Source organism: Oryx dammah, unplaced genomic scaffold, assembly GCF_014754425.2.
Source record: "Oryx dammah isolate SB20612 unplaced genomic scaffold, SCBI_Odam_1.1 HiC_scaffold_28, whole genome shotgun sequence".
NCBI lineage: Eukaryota > Metazoa > Chordata > Mammalia > Artiodactyla > Bovidae > Oryx > Oryx dammah.
The window spans coordinates 23,899,102-23,920,244 of record NW_024070212.1 but is presented as its reverse complement, the minus strand read 5'-3'; the positions used below and the strand labels follow the sequence as shown (position 1 = coordinate 23,920,244).

The 21,143-nt window shown below is 38.2% G+C and overlaps 1 protein-coding gene across 3 annotated transcripts in view; it reads right to left on the bottom strand.

The window, feature by feature from the left end:
* Window positions 1–21,143, bottom strand: part of SPAG17 (sperm associated antigen 17) — a 254,021-nt gene that overhangs the window by 74,102 nt on the left and 158,776 nt on the right. For 2 of the 3 annotated variants that reach the window (XM_040230934.1, XM_040230936.1), the window contains 5 exons: window positions 20,885–21,060; window positions 17,536–17,653; window positions 13,314–13,492; window positions 12,568–12,727; window positions 1,466–1,683 (listed from right to left, as the gene is read on the bottom strand). In XM_040230934.1, the coding sequence (XP_040086868.1) occupies window positions 1,466–1,683; window positions 12,568–12,727; window positions 13,314–13,492; window positions 17,536–17,653; window positions 20,885–21,060 (851 nt within the window). The remainder of the gene's footprint in view (window positions 1–1,465; window positions 1,684–12,567; window positions 12,728–13,313; window positions 13,493–17,535; window positions 17,654–20,884; window positions 21,061–21,143) is intronic. The other variant, XM_040230935.1, reaches the window with a different exon arrangement.

Below are 21,143 nucleotides of genomic sequence, written 5' to 3'. Positions count from 1 at the left end.
ACTGTTGGGTGTCTATGTTTGAATCCAGGCTCCCAACTGTCGATTTGTGCTTCCCATAATGGTCCTAGGTATCAGTAAAGGAAGGGGCTTCCCTGGTGGCTCAGTGGAAAAGAGTCTGCCTGCCAATGCAGGAGAACTGGGTTCAATTCCTGGGTCAGGAAGATCCTTTGGAGAAGGAAATGGCAACCCACTCCAGGGGAAATCCTTGCCTGGGAAATCCCATGGACAGAGGAGCCTGGCAGGCTAAAATCCATGGGGTCGCAAAGAGTTGGACACGGCTTAGTGACTAAACCACCACTACCACCAGTAAAAGAAAGTAAGGGTCATTAACTAAGACATATCAAATCTGCATATTAAACCAAATAATCTGTATTGAGGCTGAATTAAAGTGAGCTATTTGAAGTGACCAAAGCCATCCTGAGATAATATGTATTTTGAATCTCATAAGAAAGAACTAGCAAACAAGGTAGAAGAGTATGAAACTGTTACAGAAGTAGGCTGAAGAAGAAAGGAAAACACGTTTGGTAAGATAATGAAATTTATCTCAATGGGAAGCAGACATTCTGCTTCTGACTAGCAGTATGTGGTTGTAAACAAAGGTTGAAAATCCAAAAACTAGAGACAAGGCATGCAGGAAATTCTTTGTCTTGTTTAGATTTAGAGGTGCAAAGCTCCATATAAGATGATAGAGGAAGAGCTGAAGAATGGAAATAGCCCAGTTTTTAGTCACCAATCACTGACTACAAACCTGGTTCCAGCACTTTCAGGCCACATTACTTCATTTGCTGAGGCCTACCTTCCTTGTCTGTATAATATACATTGGTGTGAGGGCTGAATAGAGAATGTTTGCAAGATGGCTAACAGAAAGAAAATGCTATTGTACATCCCAGCGGTTTAAATTTCACATCTGCTTCACAGATAAACAAAACCATTATTTTCTATACCACTCATATATCACTTTTTCTTAGGTTACGAATAAAATCTTTTTATAGAGGCTTTATGGCATTGTTGAATTTTTGAGTTATTTGATATGAGCATCTCATTAAATATACTGTAAATTATTTGAAGTCAAGGATCATGAACAAATTTCTACAATTCATGTCAGGTACATATGAGAAGTAGGAGCAAGGCAGAGCCCCACATGTCTAGAATATAAGTCATACAGACAAATACATTTAACATGAAGAAATATAGGATATCACTAATCATATGCCTTAAAAGTGGAATAGAAAATTCAGCATCTGTCTCTTACTTTAAGAATTAGTATTTCATGATACATTACTCTGGGTCAAATAAACCACACAGTAGTTTCAGATTTGGAAAGATGAATCCATCTACTTATACATAAGTCTGCTACTTAACAGATAGTTATTGAAAATTTATTATTTGCCAGGCATTCTTCCACGTGTTGTTTTACAACTCTAATGATTTAGAAAAATTTGTAACATACAATAGTTTGTCATACCGTTCCATTAACAGGATCTGTGGCTTTAAAGGATAAAAACGGGGCCAAGTCTGCTATTCTTTCTGATCCTTTGGTGCCAATCCGATTTCCTTGAGGTGTAGTTGTAAACCAGGTGCCTAAGTGAACATCCATAGGAGTTATTGTTTGAACTGTTTCTGGGGGAGGTTCATGGCTTTCATTTTTATGTGCCATAGATGACTGATTTTTCTGAATTTTTCCTGTGTGAGTTCAAGTAAATCAAATATAACAATTTAACTATAATATCACTTACATAGAATTATTCATTAAGTTTTAATACAGTGTAGGCTACCTCAGACACTGTTGCACAGAAAGTCCAAGTGGTAGTCATCAGTTATATTATTTCTCAAGTAGGAAAAAATCAGTTTATGAATATATTATTCTTGGCACTTGAACCTTGTCTGGATTCCCATCACCTCCCACAAATATACACATGCATAGAAAGTTCACTGTCTGTGGAACAATACACATTATTATCAATTCTCTACACTTTTAAGTCTTGCTTACCTCTCCCCAGATTCCAGGTGTGGAGACCTGTACCCAGCTTTTTAAAGTCTATTTTCTCCCATGTATCTGTCAAGCTTTCAGATTCTTTTTCTTTGACTTACTATACTCTAGTATGATAGAGTATAATTTTAACTCTTCATTCCCCTAATTTTGTCATATTTCAGTTCCAGGAAACATTTCTCTTCAGCCCTGGATCTGGAGAACATTACCAATCAAGCATACCACTGGCCTCTGATACAGAGAGGATTTGTCCAGTTTAATTACTACACTTAAAACCATCTGTTATGCACATCCCTCTCAAACCCTCCCCACCACCATTAAATTGGAACAAGAAGAAACTCACATGGAACCCTGTAAATATTATCTCAGTTCCTCTATCAAGGTAGATTTACTCTATTTGTATAAGTAACAAGTAATCTGTAGACAAGATCTGCCTGTATTGTCAAGCATCAATGATGAAGTAAATTCAGACTGAGGAAAAAAAATGCAAAAAAGATGGTGAAGGATTGTTGCCTCCAGGGAGGTTGTTTAGATTTAAACCATGAAATGTGTAACAGGGCATGGATCTTGGTGTAAGATGCTGACTCAACTAACAGGGGGAACCAAAGAAGAAAGATACATTTAGATACATTTAAGCCTTTCCATTGCCCTAAGACTTAATTTGGACATATTAGTTTTTCCAGAGGACTAAAAGAGAACTGAAAGATAGACATGTAGAAATTATTTAGAATGAAGCTCAAAGAGCCAATGTAAAGAGAGGTAAAAGTTCTCTAACATAAGTTTAATTGGAATTATAAAAGAAGAGGAGAGAGAAATGGATCAGAAGCAATACTTAAAAAAGATAATTATTGAGAAAGTTCCAGAACCAATGAAACATACTAATCTACATATTCAAGATGCCCAATATAGTCTCATTTGGGTAGATAAAAAGAAACACATACCACTGTAGATGGTGATTGCAACCATGAAATTAAAAGATGCTTACTCCTTGCAAGGGAAGTTATGACCAACCTGGACAGCATATTAAAAAGCAGAGACATTACTTTGTCAGCAAAGGTCCATCTAGTCAAGGCTATGGTTTTTCCAGTAGTCAAGTATGGATGTGAGAGTTGGACTATAAAGAAAGCTGAATGCAGAAGAATTGATGCTTTTGAACTGTGGTGTTGGATAAGACTCTTGAGAGTCCCTTGGACTGCAAGGAGATCCAACCAGTCCATCCTAAAGGAGATCAGTCCTGGGTGTTCATTAGAAGGACTGATGTTGAAGCTGAAACTCCAATACTTTGGCTACCTGATGTGAAGAACTGACTCATTTGAAAAGACCCTGATGTTGGGAAAGATTGAAGGCAGGAGGAGAAGGGGACGACAGAGGATGAGATGGTTGGATGGCATCACCAATTCAATGGACATGAGTTTGGGTGAACTCTGGGAGCTGGTGATGGACAGGGGGGCCTGGCGTGCTGCCGTTCATGGGATTGCAAATAGTGGGACATGACTGAGTGACTGAACTGAACTGATACCGAGTTAAATCATATTGACACTGCATTAAAAAAGAAAATGTTTTAAAGGCAGCCAGATTATCTTCTAAGCAACAACAATTAGATAGACAGACAACTTTTCAACAGTAAAAATGAATGCAAGACTAGTATGAAGAATTATTGCCCATGTCAGTCAGTTCACTCAGTCATGTCTGACTCTTCCCTGTCCATCACCAACTCCCAGAGCTTGCTCAAACTCATCAAGTCAGTGATGCCATCCAACCATCTTATTCTCTGTTGTTTCCTTCTCCTCCTGCTTTGAATCTTTCTCAGCATCAGGGTCTTTTCAAATGAGTCAGTTCTTCGCATCAGGTGGCCAATGTATTGGAGTTTCAGCTTCAACATCAGTCCTTCCAATGAATATTCAGGACTGATTTCTTTCAGGATGGACTGGGTTGGATCTCCTTGCAGTCCAAGGGACTCTCAAGGGTCTTTTCCAACAACACAGTTCAAAAGCATCAATTCTTTGGTGCTCAGCTTTCTTTATGGTCCAGCTCTCACATCCATACATGACTACTGGAAAAACCATAGCTTTGACTAGATGGACCTCTGTCAGCAAAGTAATTTCTCTGTTTTTTAATACACTGTCTAGATTGGTCATAGCTTTTCTTCCAAGGAGAGAGTGTCTTTTAATTTCATGGCTGCAGTCACCATCTGCAGTGATTTTGGAGCCCCCCAAAATAAAGTCTCTCACTGTTTCCATTGTTTCTCCATCTATTTGCCAGGAAGTGATGAGACTGGATGCCATGATCTCAGTTTTTTGAACGCAGAATTTTAAGCCAACTTTTTCACTCTCCTCTTTCACTTTCATCAAGAGACTCTTTAGTTCTTTATTGCCCACATACTAAGAAGAAATACCTGTCAGTCTATAATTCTATACCTAGTGAAATTATCTTTCAAGAATGTTGTTGTTTAGTTGCTAAGTCATGTCCGAATCTTTTGCCACCCCATGATCTGCAGTACACCAGGTTCTGCTGTCCATGAGATTTCCTAGGAAAGAATACTAGAGTGAGTTGCCATTTCCTTCTCTCAGGGATCTTCCCAAATCAGGGATCTAACTTGTGTCTCCTGCACTGGCAGGAGGATTCTTTACCAGTGGGTCACCTAGGAAGCCCCTTTAAGAATGAGGACAACATAAAGATATTTTCAGAAAATATGGTATGTAATAAGTAGCCTAAAATCTCCAGTTAAAACACAGAATCATCTAATTTTAAAATATACACCTACATGAGTTTGAGCAAACTCCGGGAGTTGGTGATAGACAAGGAAGCCTGGCATGCTGCAGTCCATGGGGTCTCAAAGAGTCAGACATGACTGAGTGACTGACTGATATTATGCTCACAAGGGGGCTTCCCAGGTGATTCAGTGATAAAGAATCCACCTGCCAGTGCAGGAGTTGCATAAGATGGGGGTTCATTCTCTTGGTCAGGAAGATCCCCTGAAAGAGGAAATGGTAACCCACTCCAGTATTCTTGATGGGATAATCCAATGAACAGAGAGCCTGGGTGGATTATACTTCATGGGATTGCAAAGAGTCAGACATGAATGAAGCAAGTGAACACACACGCACACTGCTCACAAGAGACATTTTTAAACATAAACCACAGAAAGTACAATAAAGTGTGGAAAATGTTATACTGGGAAAGTACTAAACTATAGCTGGTGTAGCTATAATAATATAAGCAAAATCAGTATTAGGGCAAAAAACAGAATCCTAGAATAAAAAGCCATTGTATACTGATAAAATGTTAAATTGCTCATAAAGATAAAACAATTCTACATTTGTAAGTATCTAAAATCATATTTTCAAAATATACAAAAGCAAATCTGAAAACAATGAAAGGACTTAATTATTTCAGATTTAAAGAAATAAGGATTAAATGATAAGGAGTGAAGAAGCTATTCTACCCTTTCAAAAACTTTAAATATACTTCTACTGAATAAATTGACATTGTACATTAAGAAGTCTGTAAGGATATAGAATAAAAATGGTCAAAGTTTGAATATGGGGCAAATATAGCCTACTGTCTGTTTCTGAAAATTCTGTGAAGTGATAATTCTTTGTACATTTCTACATAATTTAAAAAACCAAAGGATAATAATTTTTAGTTGGAGGAAAACTGCTTAACAATGCTGTGTTGGTTTCCGCCATTCAACAATGCATATTCACCGTAATTACACTTGTATCATCTCCCTCTTGAGCCTCCCTCCCCTCCCCCCAGTTCACCCCTTTAGGTCATCACTGAGCATCAGGCTGAGCTCCCTGTATTATGCAGCAACTTCACGCCAGCTATCTATTTTACACATGGTGGTGCATATATGTCGATGCTAATTTCTCCAATCATCCTACTCTTTCCTTCACCCACTGTGCCCACAAGTCCTTTCTGTCTATATATCTGCATCTCCATTCCTTCCCTGCAAATAGGCTCATCAATACCATTTTTCTAGATTCCATATGTATATGTTAATATACAATATTTGTTTTTCTCTTTCTGACTTACTTCACTCTGTAAAATAGGTTCTAAGTTCACCCATCTTCCTGGAAGACTCAGATTTGTTATTTTTTATGGCTGAGTAATATTCCATTATGTATATGTATATATATACACACACCACATCTTCTTTACCCATTCATCTGTTGATGGACATCTAGTTACATCCATGTCCTAGCTACTGTAAACAGTGCTGCTATGAACACTGGGGTACATGTGTCTTTTTCAATTATGGTTTTCTCAGAGTGAATGCTCAGTAGTGGGGTTGTTGGGTCATATGGTAGTTTTATTTCTCATTTTTTTAAGGAATCTCCATACTGTTTTCCATAGTGGCTGTTGCAGTTTACATTCCCACTAACAATAAAAGAGGGTTCCCTTTTCTCCACATCCTTTCCAGTATTTATTATTTGTAGATTTTTTGATGATGGCCATTCTGACTGGTGTGAGATGATATCTCATTGTAGTTTTAATTTGCATTTCTCTTAATAATTAGTGAGGCTTCCCCAATGACTCAGCAGGTAAAGAACCTGCCTGCAATGGAGGAGACACAGGAGGCATGGTTTTGATCCGTGAGTTGGGAAGATACCCTGGAGGAGGAAATGGCAGCCCACTCCAGCATTTTGCCTAGAGAATCCCATGGACAGAGGAGCCTGGCAGGCTACAGTCCATAGGGTCACAAAGAATCAGACATGACTGAAGCAACTTAATGAGCATGCACGTACTCTGCATATAAGTTAAATAAGCAGGATGACAATATACAGCCTTGTAATACTCCTTTCCCAATTTTGAACCAGTTTGAATTTTGAACCAGATCATTCCATGTCTGGTTCTAACTATTGCTTCTTGACCCACATGAAGCTTTCTTAGTAAACAAGTAAGGTGGTCTGGTATTCCCATCTCTTTAAGAATTTTCCAGTTTGTTGTGATCCACACAGTCAAAGGCTTTAGCACAGTCAATGAAGCAGAAGTAGATGTTTTTCTAGAACTCCCTTGATCTCTCCATTATCCACTGAATGTAGGCAATTTGATCTCTGGTTCCTCTGCCTTTTCTAGACCTAGCTTGTACATGTGGAAGTTCTTGGTTCATGTACTGCTAAAGCTTAGCTTGAAGGATTTTGAGTAAAACCTGGCTAGTATGTGAAATTAGTGCAGTTGTGAAGTAGTTTGAGCATTTTTTGGCATTACCTGTCTTTGGGATTGGAATGAAAACTGACTTTTCCAGTCCTGTGGCCACTTATGAGTTTTCCAAATTTTCAGATATAGTGAGTATAGTACTTTGACAGCATCACCTTTTAGGATTTTAAATAGCTCAGTTGGGATTCTGTCACCTCCACTAGCTTTGTTCATAGTAATGCTTCCTAAGGTCCACTTGACCTCACACATTTGTCTGGCTCTAGGTGAGTAACCACATCATCATAGTTATCTGGGTCATTAAGATTTTTTTTAACAGTTCTGTGTATTTTGCCACCTCTTCTTAATCTCTTGCTTCTGTTAGATCCTTATCATTTATTTCTTTATTGTGCCCATCCTCACACAAAATGTTTCCTTGATATCCCCAATTGTCTTGACAAGATCTCTAGTCTTTCTCATTCTATTGTTTTCCTCTATTTCTTGGCATCATTCATTTTAAAAGGTCTTTTCTCTCCTTACTAAAGGGAATATCTTTCCTTTTCTCCCCTGCCTTTCACTTTTCTTCTTTCCTCAGCTATTTGTAAAGCATCCTCAGACAACCACTTTGGGCTAAAACCCAAAAACTAACAATACCAAATGCTGAGAAGAACAGGGGGCAACAGGAACTCTTATTAATTGCTGATGAGAGTGCAAAAATGTGCAGCCTGTTTGGAAGAGGCCCTGGCTATTTCTTATAAAGTTTCTTACACAGTTGCATGCATGCAGATGTTCATAAGCAGCTTTATTTATAATTGCCCCAAACCTGGAAGCAACCAATATATCCCTCAGTAGGTGGATGGATAAACCATTGCACATATATACAGTGGAGTATTATTCTGTGATAAGAAATGAACTACCAAGTCATGAAGAGACCTGGAGGAATCTTAAATGCATATCGCTAAGTGAAAGCAGACAGTCTACAAAGGCTGCATGTTATCTGATTCCAATGATGTGATATTCTCAAAATGGCAAAAAAATGGAGAAAATAAAAAGATCAGAGGCTGCCAGGTGTTCTAGGCAGGGATGGGTCAGGGTCAGGGAAAGGAGAAATTTGAATAAGTAGAGCCTAGGGGATATTTCAGAGAGTGAAACTATCCTGTATCATATTAAAATGGTGGAATCATGACATAATTTGTCATAATTCATAGAACTGTACAACACAAAAAGAGAACCTTAATGTAAACTATATGGACTTGAGTTAATAATAATGTGTCAACATTGGTTCTTTAGTTGTAACAAATGTAGCACACTTTTGAGGTGGTAAAAATAGGGAAAAACTGAGCCTGGAAGAGAGGGAGACTTTGGGAATTCTGTCTACTTTCTTCTATTTTTTTTTCCTGCAAAACTAAAATTGCCCTAAAAAATAAAGTTTGTGGATGGTGACAGCCATGAAATGAAAAGATGCTTACTCTCTGGAAGAAAAGCTATGACAAACTTAGACAGTGTATTAAAAAGCAAAGACATCACTTTGCCAACAAAGGTCTGCTTAGTCAAAGCTATGGTTTTTCCAGTAGTCATGTACAGATGTGAGAGTTGGACCATAAAGAAGGCTGAGTGAGGAAGAATTGAAGCTTTTGAACCATGGTGCTAGAGAAGACCCTTGAGAGTCCCTTGGAAAACAAGGAGATCATACCAGTCAACCCTAAAGGAAATCAACCCTGAATATTCATTGGAAGGACTGATGCTAAAGCTCCACTACTTTGGCCACTTGATGTGAACAGTCAGTTCACTGGGAAAGACCCTGATGCCACTGAGGGCAGGAGGAGAAGTGGGTAACAGAGGATGAGATGGCTAGATGGCATCACTGACTCGATGGACATGATTTTGAGCAAACTCTGGGAGATAGTGAAAGATAGGGAAGCCTGCCATGCTGCATTCCATGGGGGCACAGAGTTGGACAGGAATTAGTTACTAAATGGTAAGTTCAAAAACGAGATATTGTGTCACCTTAGACTTATGAGCTGTGAAGAAATCTGGGCACATTACTCTGGAGGCAGAAGACTTTGGAATCAGGCAATTAGAGAAGCAGCTATGCAGACTACCCTTACATCAAGTCCTCTTGTAGACATGAGAGAGAGCTACTGAGCTGGGAATTCTAGAAAGCTATAGGAATACTTTCATCCACTTCTCCAACAAGGAATCTTCTGCTACTATCGAAGAAAAATCTATTTCATTGTTTTTTTAATTGAAGTACAGTTGCTGTGCAATATTATATAAGTTACAGGTATACAATATAGTGATTCATGATTTTTAAAGGCTATGTTTCATTGATAGACATTATAAAATACTGGTTATATAACCTGTGTTTTACAATATGTCCTTGTAGTTAATTTTATATCTAATAGTTTGTACCTCTTAATCCTCCACCCCTTTTCCTCTTTCCTCTCCCCATTGTAACTACTAGTTTCTTCTCTATACCTGTGAGCTTGCCTCTTTTTTTGTTATATTCATTAGTTTGCAGCATTTTTTTAGATTTCACATAAAAGTGATATCATACAGCAATTATCTTTCTGTATATGATTTATTTCACTTAGTATAATGCCCTCAAAGCCCATCCATATTGCTGCAAATGGTACATTTTCAATCTTTTTTTATGGATGAGTAGTATTCCATTGTTTGGAGAAGGCAATGGCACCCTACTCCAGTACTCTTGCCTGGAAAACCCCATGGATGGAGGAGCCTGGTAGGCTGCAGTCCATGGGGTCTCGAAGACTCGGACACGACTGAGCGACTTCACTTTCACTTTTCACTTTCATGCATTGGAGAAGGAAATGGCAACCCACTCCAGTGTTCTTGCCTGGAGAATCTCAGGGATGGGGGAGCCTGGTGGGCTGTTGTCTATGGGGTCGCACAGAGTCAGACACGACTGAAGCGACTTAGCAGCAGCAGCAGCAGCAGCAGCAGTATTCCATTGTATATATGTACCACATCTTACCACATCTTCTTTGTCCATTCATCTCTTGATGGATGCTTAGGTTGCTTCCATATCTTGGTACTTGTAAATAACATTGTTATGAACATTGGGGTGTATCTTCTTGAATTACTGGTTTGGGGTTTTTTTGGATATTGCATAGTAAAGGAAACCATCGATAAAATGAAAAGACAACTTACTGAATGGGAGGAAATATTTGCAAATGATATGACTGATAAGGAGTTAAAATCCAACATATATAAATAGTTCATACAACTCAATATTTTTAAAAAAACTGATTAAAAAATGGGCAGAAGATCTGAATAGACATTTTTCCAAAGAGGAAAGGCAGATAGCCAACAGGGATGTGAAAAGATGCTCAACATCCCTAATCATCAGAGAAATGCAAATCAACTACAATGAGATACTACCTCACACCTCTCAGAATGGCTGTCATCAAAAAGGACACAGGTAACAAATGCTGGAGATGGTATGGAGAACAAAGAACTCTTATGCACTACTGGGGGAAATTAAATTGATACAGTCACTGTGGAAAACATTATGGAAGAAAACAAAGTTCCTGGATACTGTGGTGAGCTGTGAACTTGAGAAAAAAAGATTAAATCTTGGTCTCACAGATTATTAAAGGCATATGAGACACTGAGAAAAATTTGTAACGCATGACAGTGTAATTTAGGGATTAGTTGCCCTGGCTCAAATCCCAACTTTACCACTGACTAGCTGAGAAATCTCAAGGAAGTTACTTAACCTGTGTCACAATTACCTTGTCTGTAAATTGAAATTATTAAGATATATATAGATATATACCTCATGGAGCCATTGTGAGGATTTGCTAATTTAATATTTTAAAGTATACAGAATTGTACCTGCTACGTAAGCACACATCTCCCATATATAAAGATTTCTTAAAATGAAAATGATGAGCATCTCAACAGTAAACCAAGGAAAGATGTGAATCGAAAATTCACACAAAGGAAAAAAAAAGCAATAAGCATCTTTAAATGTTTAATCTCACCAGTAATCAAAGAAAGGCAAAATAATATAATAAGATGCGTTAATTACCTTTCAAACTGAGCAAGATGAGAAGACTGACCATACCATTGGCAAAGGTAGGAGGAAGTAGACATCTTCATACTGTGCTGGAGGTAGGGGTATAAACTGCAATTGTCTCGGAGGAGAGCAAGTAATTTAGATCATGACAGACACTGTTGATTGCTTACCCAACTCTTCTCCACCTTCCTTTCTCCCTACTAGTTATGCTCATCTCCTGAGAGAAAAGCCAAAACTGTCGGATGCTGTTTCCCCAGCCTAGGTCCCCATCCAGGTCTAGTCAATGAGATAGAAGAGGAGACCTGGGTGGGGAGGGGGTTGCTGGTGGACTCTGGAGGTATTTTTCTCTCTGATAAAGAAAGACATGTGAAGTTTCAGCATCAAACTCTCAGAAATTAATAGAATGAATATACAGAAAAGTAGAAGGATTTGGTAGATCTGAAAAGCACCATGAATCAATTCAACACAATCAAGATTTAAACAATTTTCACACAATAGTGGGAGACAAATTATACTAAAAATCTTAATTTATCTACTTAAAAATAATTGCAATATATAGTGGAACTGTATGTAAATTTGTTCTGTATTTTCCAAGTTTCCTGTAAATGCGTTATCATACTTTCATAATTTAAAAAGTAAAAAAGAAAGAGGAAAAAAGGACACCTGAAAACTCTTATGTTCACCCTCTTTCGTTTCATTTTAAAATTTACTTTTTAAATTGAAGTATAATTGATTTACAATGTTGTGCCAATCTCTGTCATACAGCACAGTAACTCAGTTATACACATTATAGGCATTCTTCACTCTCTTTCCTTTCTGCTTTGGAAGTTGTGACACGAGGACCTCACACCTGGAGCTGACGTGGTCTTCTTGCTATTCTGAGGAAAAGTGGACAGAGAAGCCTACCCAGAACCTTGATATCATGGATTGTTCATCTAACCCTAAAACAGTAGCCCAGGTGTTAGAGCTAACGCCGTCCCTGGTGGCTCAGTTGGTAAAAATCTGCCTACAGTGCAGGAGACCCAGGTTCAAGCCCTGGGTTGGGAAGATTCCCTGGAGAAGGAAATGGCAACTCATTCCAGTACTCTTGCCTGGAAAATTTCATGGACAGAGAAGACCGGCAGGTTACAGTCCTGGGGTTGCAAGAGTTGGACATGACTTAGTGACTAAACGACCACTACCACCATTTCAGAGTACATAATGATATAGGAAAAGGTTTGCTATTTATTACAAAAAGATCAAAGTTATCAAGAAATGTATAGAGCTGTGATTCCCGTTGAAATTTGCATTTATTCAACAAAAAGATAAGCATAATAATAGTAATGATAATACTGAACATTTACTAAGCTCTTGGGTTGATTAAACCCATTATAAATTGAGAGGCTTCAGTTACTACCTTTCTTTGTGATGACAGTCTCCGATGGTGCTGTTTCCGATTTCTGCTGAGAAATTGTGTCCATCAAATCAGCACTGTGAGCACTGGCCGGCATGTCAGTAGGAAGACTGACAGGACCTGAATCGGGACTACTGCTCACAGTCCCATCTGCAAAGAGAATCTGAAGAAAAAGCCAAAGGGGAGCATTCTAAGAGATGAGGAAGAAACTGGTGAACAACACTGTGTGTCAAACTGCAATAGGTTAAAAATAACTCAACGAAGTGCAACTTGCTGACTTGCAGATCCAGCAGTATAAAGCATCTTATGATTTAGAGATCTGGAGCTCACAGACCACAGAGCCAGTAACACTATAATACAAAACAATGATATTACTTTGTTTTCCATTTGCTTTCTGTTTTGTTTATTTTCATTTCATGTATTTTATCAATTTGACTTGTTTTACGATTTTCCATTCTTCACCCTTCCTCTCTGTAATTGGGAAATGATTCACCCTATTTCAATTTTTCTAATGACTACATTTAAAACTTCATCACATTCAGACGCTTGTTTCTGTCAATATCTGTCTAGTAGGTATAACATCTAAGGTAGTGTTTTTCTTCCAGTGATAACATTCTTTGTCATTTTTAAAGCATTATTCATTTTTCAAATGAGTTGTTTCTCTTTCCTATCATAGCACTATTACCCACCTCCAGCTTGATTGTATTTTACTTTGCAGCAGGAAAGAGTAATTTAATATATTCCTTTACCTGTGTGGATCCATCCAGCATGTATTTGACAACAGTGCCTTGACTGGTGATAACTCTCGATGCTTCCTGCTCCAGCAGTGGCATCACCTTTTTGTAGAACTCATAGTGCTTCACCTTCTGGGGATAGTTCTGTCGGACCATGATATCCCAAGTGGGTTCCTCATCTGTAATACATTGATCTTAAAAACAGAGGGAGGGGAAAAAAAAAAAAGGCTTACTGTGAACTGGGCAATGCTGTGTGGCTGGAATTTCATCTTAATTTTTTTCATGATTTTGTTTCTATCTGGATACTAGGATAGTTTTCAGGTCATGACAGATGGCCCAAATATGGGTTATTTGCTGCCTTTAAAAAAATTATTTTCTTATGGCTGTGCTGGGCCTTCTTTGTTGCTTTGGCTTTCTCTAGCTGAGCTCCGTGGGCTTCTCAGTGTGGTGGCCTCTCCTGTTGCAGACCGCAGGCTCTAGGTGTGCAGGCTCAGTAGTGTGACGCACAGGGTTACTTGCTCCATGGCATCCTGGTTTTCTCAGACCAGGGATAGAACCTGTGTCCTCTGCACTGGCAGGCAGATTCTTAGCGACTGGACCACCAGAAAAGTCCCTTTTTGCTGCCTTTCTTACTGTCATATATAGTAAATAAGGCCATTTACTTAATAGGCACTTTCTTCATGTATTAGCCATTCTCTTTACTGATGTTCAGGACATTTCAGGACAAAATTAGGAAGGGAGCAGTTATGCTGTCTTAGATATTGCCTTTTTTTCCTGTTGGTATTTTCCTCTCATCCTCTTCTTTTCTCTCTCTTCCAGGGATGCACAATGCTCCCTGGCAGTTCCCCAGTCGCCTGGAGCCCCAGGAGAAATCATTCACTCAGGCCCATTCTTTTTAAATCACTTATCATCTTTCAAAGTTAACACAATCCTCTCATCTCTAACCAAGTCCAGATTTTTCTCATGGTTCTATTCTTAACTGGCAATCAAGGAGAAAAGCACCTAATCAATTCCTCCAAAGGAAAGTACTATTATTGAGAATTTCTGGCACACAGCATCTACTCAGGTTTTGCTAATTGAATAATTTCCTCTTTTCCATTTAAAAAGTCATTTACTAACATGAAATCCAATGTCTATCAGTGATGGAGTACATTAAAAAATCACAGTCTCTTCATTTGATTACATGATATCTACATTTTTAAATAAATCTACTTGATACATGTGTATCATCTTGGATATCCAAAATAGAGATTGAATAAAAAGGCTATTTGTAGAAAAATATTTACAATATAATTTGTGTAAATTTTGCATTACTCACATTATTTGTTATTATAAAGGCATACATATAGCATATTTGTACAAACCGACATGCACAAAAATCTAAATCTTGTTTACTATAGGAGAAAGAAAAGGAATAGAACATAGTGGGAAATTTGTGGTTACAACTACCTAATTTTTAAAAATATTTTGATTAAAGTATCACAGAAAACAACCTTTATTTTGTCTGGCTGTCACATAAGTATGTTATATTATCTATTATATTTTTCTGTATTAAAAGTTAAAATAAAATGCTATTGGTTCTGGAGGAAAAATAAAGTGCTTTACTAATACGAAATGATGGCATTTCAAGGACTATATAGGGCTAGTGGGAAAATATTTTTGAAGGAGCATCCTTCACGGTACCCTTCAAGTCAAAGAAGGAATAATAAAAAATAATAAACATCTGTTGATATATTTCTACATTTTAAATGTTTTGTATATGTATTTTGCTCAGCCTACCTCAACAACCCTTTAAGGCAGACACTTTTATTTTCCAGAGTTTTCAGATGAATTAATGGAGGGTAACTTCTTTAAGGTCACACAGCTAGTAAAAGAGCTAAGATTTGAAAGAAAGCCTCTGTGCTCAGCCTTTCCCTTATACTGCAAAAACAACCACTGCTACCATGACTAAAATCAAACAAATAACAACCTAACACTGCAGTAACAGTCTCCAGATTAGAAAGTATTTTATCATTTAATGTTTATAACAATCCTGTTTAGTATGTAATGTTATTTTATAAATGAAGAAATTCAGGGTGGCGGGTTATAACTTGGTCAAGGTCACCCTGGAAAGAGCTCAAGTTTCTAGGTTCTTTGTTCTTACAGAATGTCACCTTCTTTCCCTTGCCCTAGGCTGATCCTATGAAGACAGCGCTACTTTGATGTTTATGTTGTCATTATGTTCAGACTTGAATTGGAATATACATAATCCATGGGCTTCCCAGGTGGCACCAGTGGCAAAGAACCTGCTTGCCAATGCGGGAGATGCAAGAGATGCGGGTTCAGTCCCTGGGCCCGGAAGAGCCCCTAGTGGAGGGCATGGCCACCCACTCTAGAATTCTTGCTTGGAGAATTCTATGGACAGAGGAACCTGGAGGGCTATAGTCCATAGCGTAACAAAGAGTCAGACACTACTGAAGTGACTTAGCACACAATACATGGGACATTTTAGAAAGATTATGTGTTCCAGGCAGAGTTGTTATTAATTACACTGTCACTCTAACAAAGATGAAAATATCAGACTAGGAAATGAAACTAACTGAAAAGACAGGGAAAACAAGTATTAAACTGTGGTTTGATAATAGAATCAAGAAAATAAGCAGCAAACAATTATGTCTCTGAACTTGAAAATAATATCCCTCTCAGTACATTCATAGCATGTTTGACTTTGGAAGACCCTCCAGGGCCTTCAGTCTTAGTAACACACACAATCAATCCCATCATGGAAAACTTGGACCACTAGGAATTCTCAGAAATATAAACAAAGGTGCAGAGTCTATTTTTAATAATTCAGAAAGCCTAATGAAAAGTAAAACTGAGACATAATAGCTACAATATTGTTTCTTTTCATTTGGCTGGCAAGTGAATATACCATTGAATTGCTTTTCAATTAGCATACTCTTTATCTTTGATGGATACACTTTTCAAATATGGGATACATAAGGGAATTACAGGGGGGGCTTCCCAAGTGGTTCAATGATGAAGAATCCTCATGCCAATGCAGGAGGTATGAGTTTGCCCGCTCCAGAATTCTTAGCTGGAGAATCCCATGGACAGAGGAGCCTAGTGGGCTACAGTTCATGGGGATGAAAAGAGCTTGACTTGACTGAGTGGCTGAGTGCATGCACACACACACACATGAATTATAATAAAGAGGGTATTTGGTTGTGAAAAAAAATGTGATTCACTGATACAGTGTAACATTTATCAAGTGGGGGACTATGGCCCTGAGGCGGTAAGCTCTTATAAGGGCTATACAATTAATTAGAACCCGAATCCCAGCTCAGCAGCTTGCTTTGTTGCAATTCTACTGCAATAGTGGGTCTCCATTTAAATGATATTCAAATCACATCACCACTATGGATACCCTCCCTGCACGAGGTTAGTTAAAGAAGTCCATTTGTACTTATTCATCTTAATAAGGTGCCATAAACTCTATAAAAGTATGGGCTTCCCAGGTGGCGCTAGTGGTAAAGAACCCACCTGCCAATGCAGGAGATATAAGAGACACGGGATCGATCCCTGGGTTGGGAAGAACCCCTGGAGGAGGGTACAGAAACCCACTCCACTGTTCTTGCCTGGAGAATCCCATGGACAGAGAAGCTTGGCGGGCCACAGTCCATAGGGTCGCAAGGGGTCAGACATGACTGAAGCAACTTAGCATGCACGCACCCTCTAAAAGTATATGCTGCTACCTGGAAGCAAGGTTGGTTTTCTTCATCCTTTGAACCTGCACTTATCTCTGTCAACTCTCTGCTCCCTGCCCTTTGCTTTGATTAGACCAGCAAAGTTCTGTACACGTAGCCCTTTGTAGAGGCAAGAACACAGAGACACATTGTAGTTATTAACAGCATTAGCTTTGCCAGCACTGGACCAAGAATGGCATTTTATCTCTGCCACTTAGGAATTGAGTGACACGGGGAAAACTACGGAATCTTCTGAAGTCTCGATTTATTTTGTGAGATGAAATGATTAGGACTTAGAGCACAGTAGTTGCATTTTGTCACGTGTGTTAAGCACTTAGAAGGTGTCTGGCCCAGAGCAAGTGCTCACAAATGGTGCTTACTATTAGCCCATCATTCATTATCAACAAACATATCTAACTGGTAGGAAAGTACACAGTTGCAATGGTGATTCAAGTGTTTTCTGTATACCTTCCCTCCTCCCCTGCCTCCTCATTCCCCTGGCCAGCACTCACCTGGGGACTCTTGCCCGGTGAAGGTCACTTGGAGCCCATTGGGGCAAGACACATTCAGGTTTTGGAAGATGGGAACATGAGGACTCTCTTGTAAAACAGGCTCTGGTTCTTCTACTTCCTGTAAATCATTCAACATGTGAACAATTTCCTATCATTTTCTAAATGAGTTATTGATTTATTATGACTAAACAAGGACTTGCTGAATACTTCGAATATGACTTTCACAGGACTATAGGGCCCTGCAATGGAGCCTAATAAGGATGTCTCGCTACTGTGCAACTGATATTTTTCTTGTAGCACAACACACAGACATGTGAAACAGCTAAATAATAGTACCAAATGGTTGGCATCCTTCCTCAGAAAAGGGAGATGTCAAAGTTAATAAGACTGATTAGGAAAGGATGATAAAGAAGTTGGGACTTGAACTAGGCCCTTGAAAGATGCCTCATATAGGTGTAAGGGCTGACCAAGATCCCCAGCACCTTCTGTTTGATCCTCACAGTTTGGATGCTAGAGACATTATGCTATTAGGATATATGTCTTTTTTATTTCCCTCTAGTGAGCATGCATTGCTTTTGTAGTAAGTAAAAACAGTAAAAGAAAATAAAGACAACAAAAAGGATTATAAGTTTTAATGAGGGCTTGGGTGTGTCTACCTAACAAATTGTAAATGATTTTATGCTAACTGTGCCTGAATCCCTTGTTTGGTTATGTGTACTCCAGGATAAAAGTTATTTGTTATCTCCAACAATAATCATTTCAGTTTTTCCAACTGACTTTCTTAGTGGCTCACCACTGAAATCATTCCAGTGGATCCCCCAGTTTTGAATCTTTAATTTATTCTCTGTGATCTTCTATTACTGATCATTTAGGTGGTTCTGCCTATGTTACTAACAGAGAATAAAATCTGAATTGTCAACTAAAAATCAATTAATAACAAGCACAGCAAAATTAAGAGGAAAAACCTTATGAACTTCTGTAAAATGAACAGTATTGCTCAAAGACACAAACATGCCGTGACAAATCTGTCATTACATTCAGAACCATTATCCCCTATTCTTTCATTATAGTCAGTTAAAAAAAAAATGTTGGGTGGACCAATTGGTTGGCCACCAAACTGCTTTCAGCTAAGTTGATGAATTACCTGGGATTATTCTCAACACTTCAACATTTTCACTTAACAAGGAGCAAGTGTCTGAGCTTGAGAAAACTCATCCAGTAAAGCTGTGTAAATACAGCGTAGAGGCTCAGTAACATTCAAACCCCATAACTTTCAACTTTTAATTTATTTATTCATTTTTATTGACTTACAGCTGTGTACAATGTTATGTTATAATATTATGTTATATAGCAAAGTGACTCAGCTACACACATATATATTCTTTTCTCACATTCTTTTCTATTATGGTATATCATAGTATATTGACTATAGTTCCCTGTGCTACACGGTAGGACCCTGTTATTTACCCATTCTATATATACTAGTTTGCACCTGCTAATTCCAAACTCCCAATCCAACCCTCTCCCACCCACTCTCTGTTGGCAACCACCAGCTTATTCTCAATGTTGATATGATTTACATCAGAGAAAGTTTTGCCTATGTTTACTTCTAAGAGTTTTATGGTACCATGTTTTATTTTTAAGTCTTTAAGCCATTTTGAGTTTATTTTTCTGTATGGTGAGAATGTGTGTTCTAGCTTCATTGATTTACATGTGGCTGTCCAACTCTCCCAGCATCACTTGTTGAAGAGACTGTCATTTTCCCACTGTATATTCTGGCCTCCTTTGTCAAAGATGAATTGACCCCAGGTGTGTGAGCTTATTTCTGGGCTCTCTAGTCTGTTTCACTGATCCATATGTCTGTTTTGTGCCAATAGTATCCTGTTTTGATCACTGTAGCTTTGTAGTATTGTCCGAAGTCTGGGAGGGTTATGCCTCCTGCTTTGTTCTTTTTCTTCAGGATTGGTTTGGCAGTTCTGGGTCCTTTATAGCTTTAGGATAAAATTTTAGGATTTTAGGATTATTTGTTCTAGTTCTGTGAGAAAGGTCATGGGTAATTTCACAGGAATCACATTAAATCTTGGATTGCTTTGGGTAGTATGGTCATTTTACCAATAGTAATTCTTCCAATCCAAGAGCATGGGATTTTTTTCTATTTCTTTAAGTCCTCTTTACTTTCCTAACCTTTCATAGTTGTTAGCATATAAACTATTTACCTCCTTGACTTAGCAAACCCTAGAATTTTCAAAAGGCCAGGCTAAAAATTCCAGGGCCCTAATCACTTTTTTTTTTTTTTGCAATTTATTATTTATTTATTATTTTTTTTTAATTAAATTTATTTATTTATTTTTAATTTTTACTTTACAATTCTGTATTGGTTTTGGCATAGATTGACATGAATCCACTTTTTAGCACATTTTTTTTTCTAATAAGTTGAGAATCTGTACATTGTAGAAACTGTACAACTGTACCAGTAAAACTAAAAGAGTCAAGATTTGATCAGTAGTTTCCTTCTTGTTCTTCATTTAGAAACTCTTTCGATCTATATACTTCTATTAGGAAATATTTAGTCAAAGAACTTATGAGTATATGTGTATATGTGCCCACATGCCTGTTTGCAGGTAGAGGGCAGACCACTCTTTAACTTGAAGTGGATTGTCCTTTAGTCTTGCTGAATTCCAAGCACATCAATTGCCCAGCTGCTCAGTCATGTCCAACTCTTTGCGGCCCCATGGACTGTAGCCTGCCAGGGTCCTCTGTCCATGGAATTTTCCAGGCAAGAATACTGGAGTGGGTTGCCATTCCCTCCTCCAGAGGATCTTCCTGACCCAGGGATCGGTCCCATGTCTCTTGACCTCCTGCATTGGCAGGCATGTTCTTTACCACTAGCGCCACCTGGTAAGCCCAAGCTCATCAATATCTAAGTCCAAATCTACCAAATAGAAGTGTTTCCACTATTTAGTTAAAGATCCTCCTCTTCCAATTGTTGTTTATCTCAATGGAACTAAATGAAGCATTAAAAATAAGGAATGGTAGGAACTTTATAATCCTAAAGCAAAGAACATCCAAGATCCAATGTGGGGAAATGGTTGAACTAGTTATTCTAAGTTTGGAATGAGTGACCTGAGACAGTTTGTAGATGACTGACAACATGTCTCCCAGTGTGGGAATTCAACTCCTGTGTGCAGGCCTCTTTTGTCCATTTAAAATAGAAAGTACAAGGAGTGTTAGTTAATCTGAACAGTGAAATATATGCACTGTAATAACACTATTGGCATAAATCATGATCTTAAAAAAGTTAACACTGAGTCAGAAGCAGAATCTGGGAATCCATGCAAGGTCCACTTACCTTTTTCTCTTCTTCTTTTGGGTGCTCCTCTTCTTTAAGAGATTCTTTGGGTTTTTCTTTGCCTTTTGTTTTCCCTTTTCCTTTGCCTTGAGGAATACTTACTGTAACAGGAATTACTGTTGGAGTATGTACTGATGGGATATTCAACATAGATTCCAAGTTAGGATCCTTATCCTCTATAATAAGAGAAAGAGGAAAAAACAAGTAAATTAGACATTTATATTTGATATGTTTCTTAAATAAAATTTACATCTCAAAA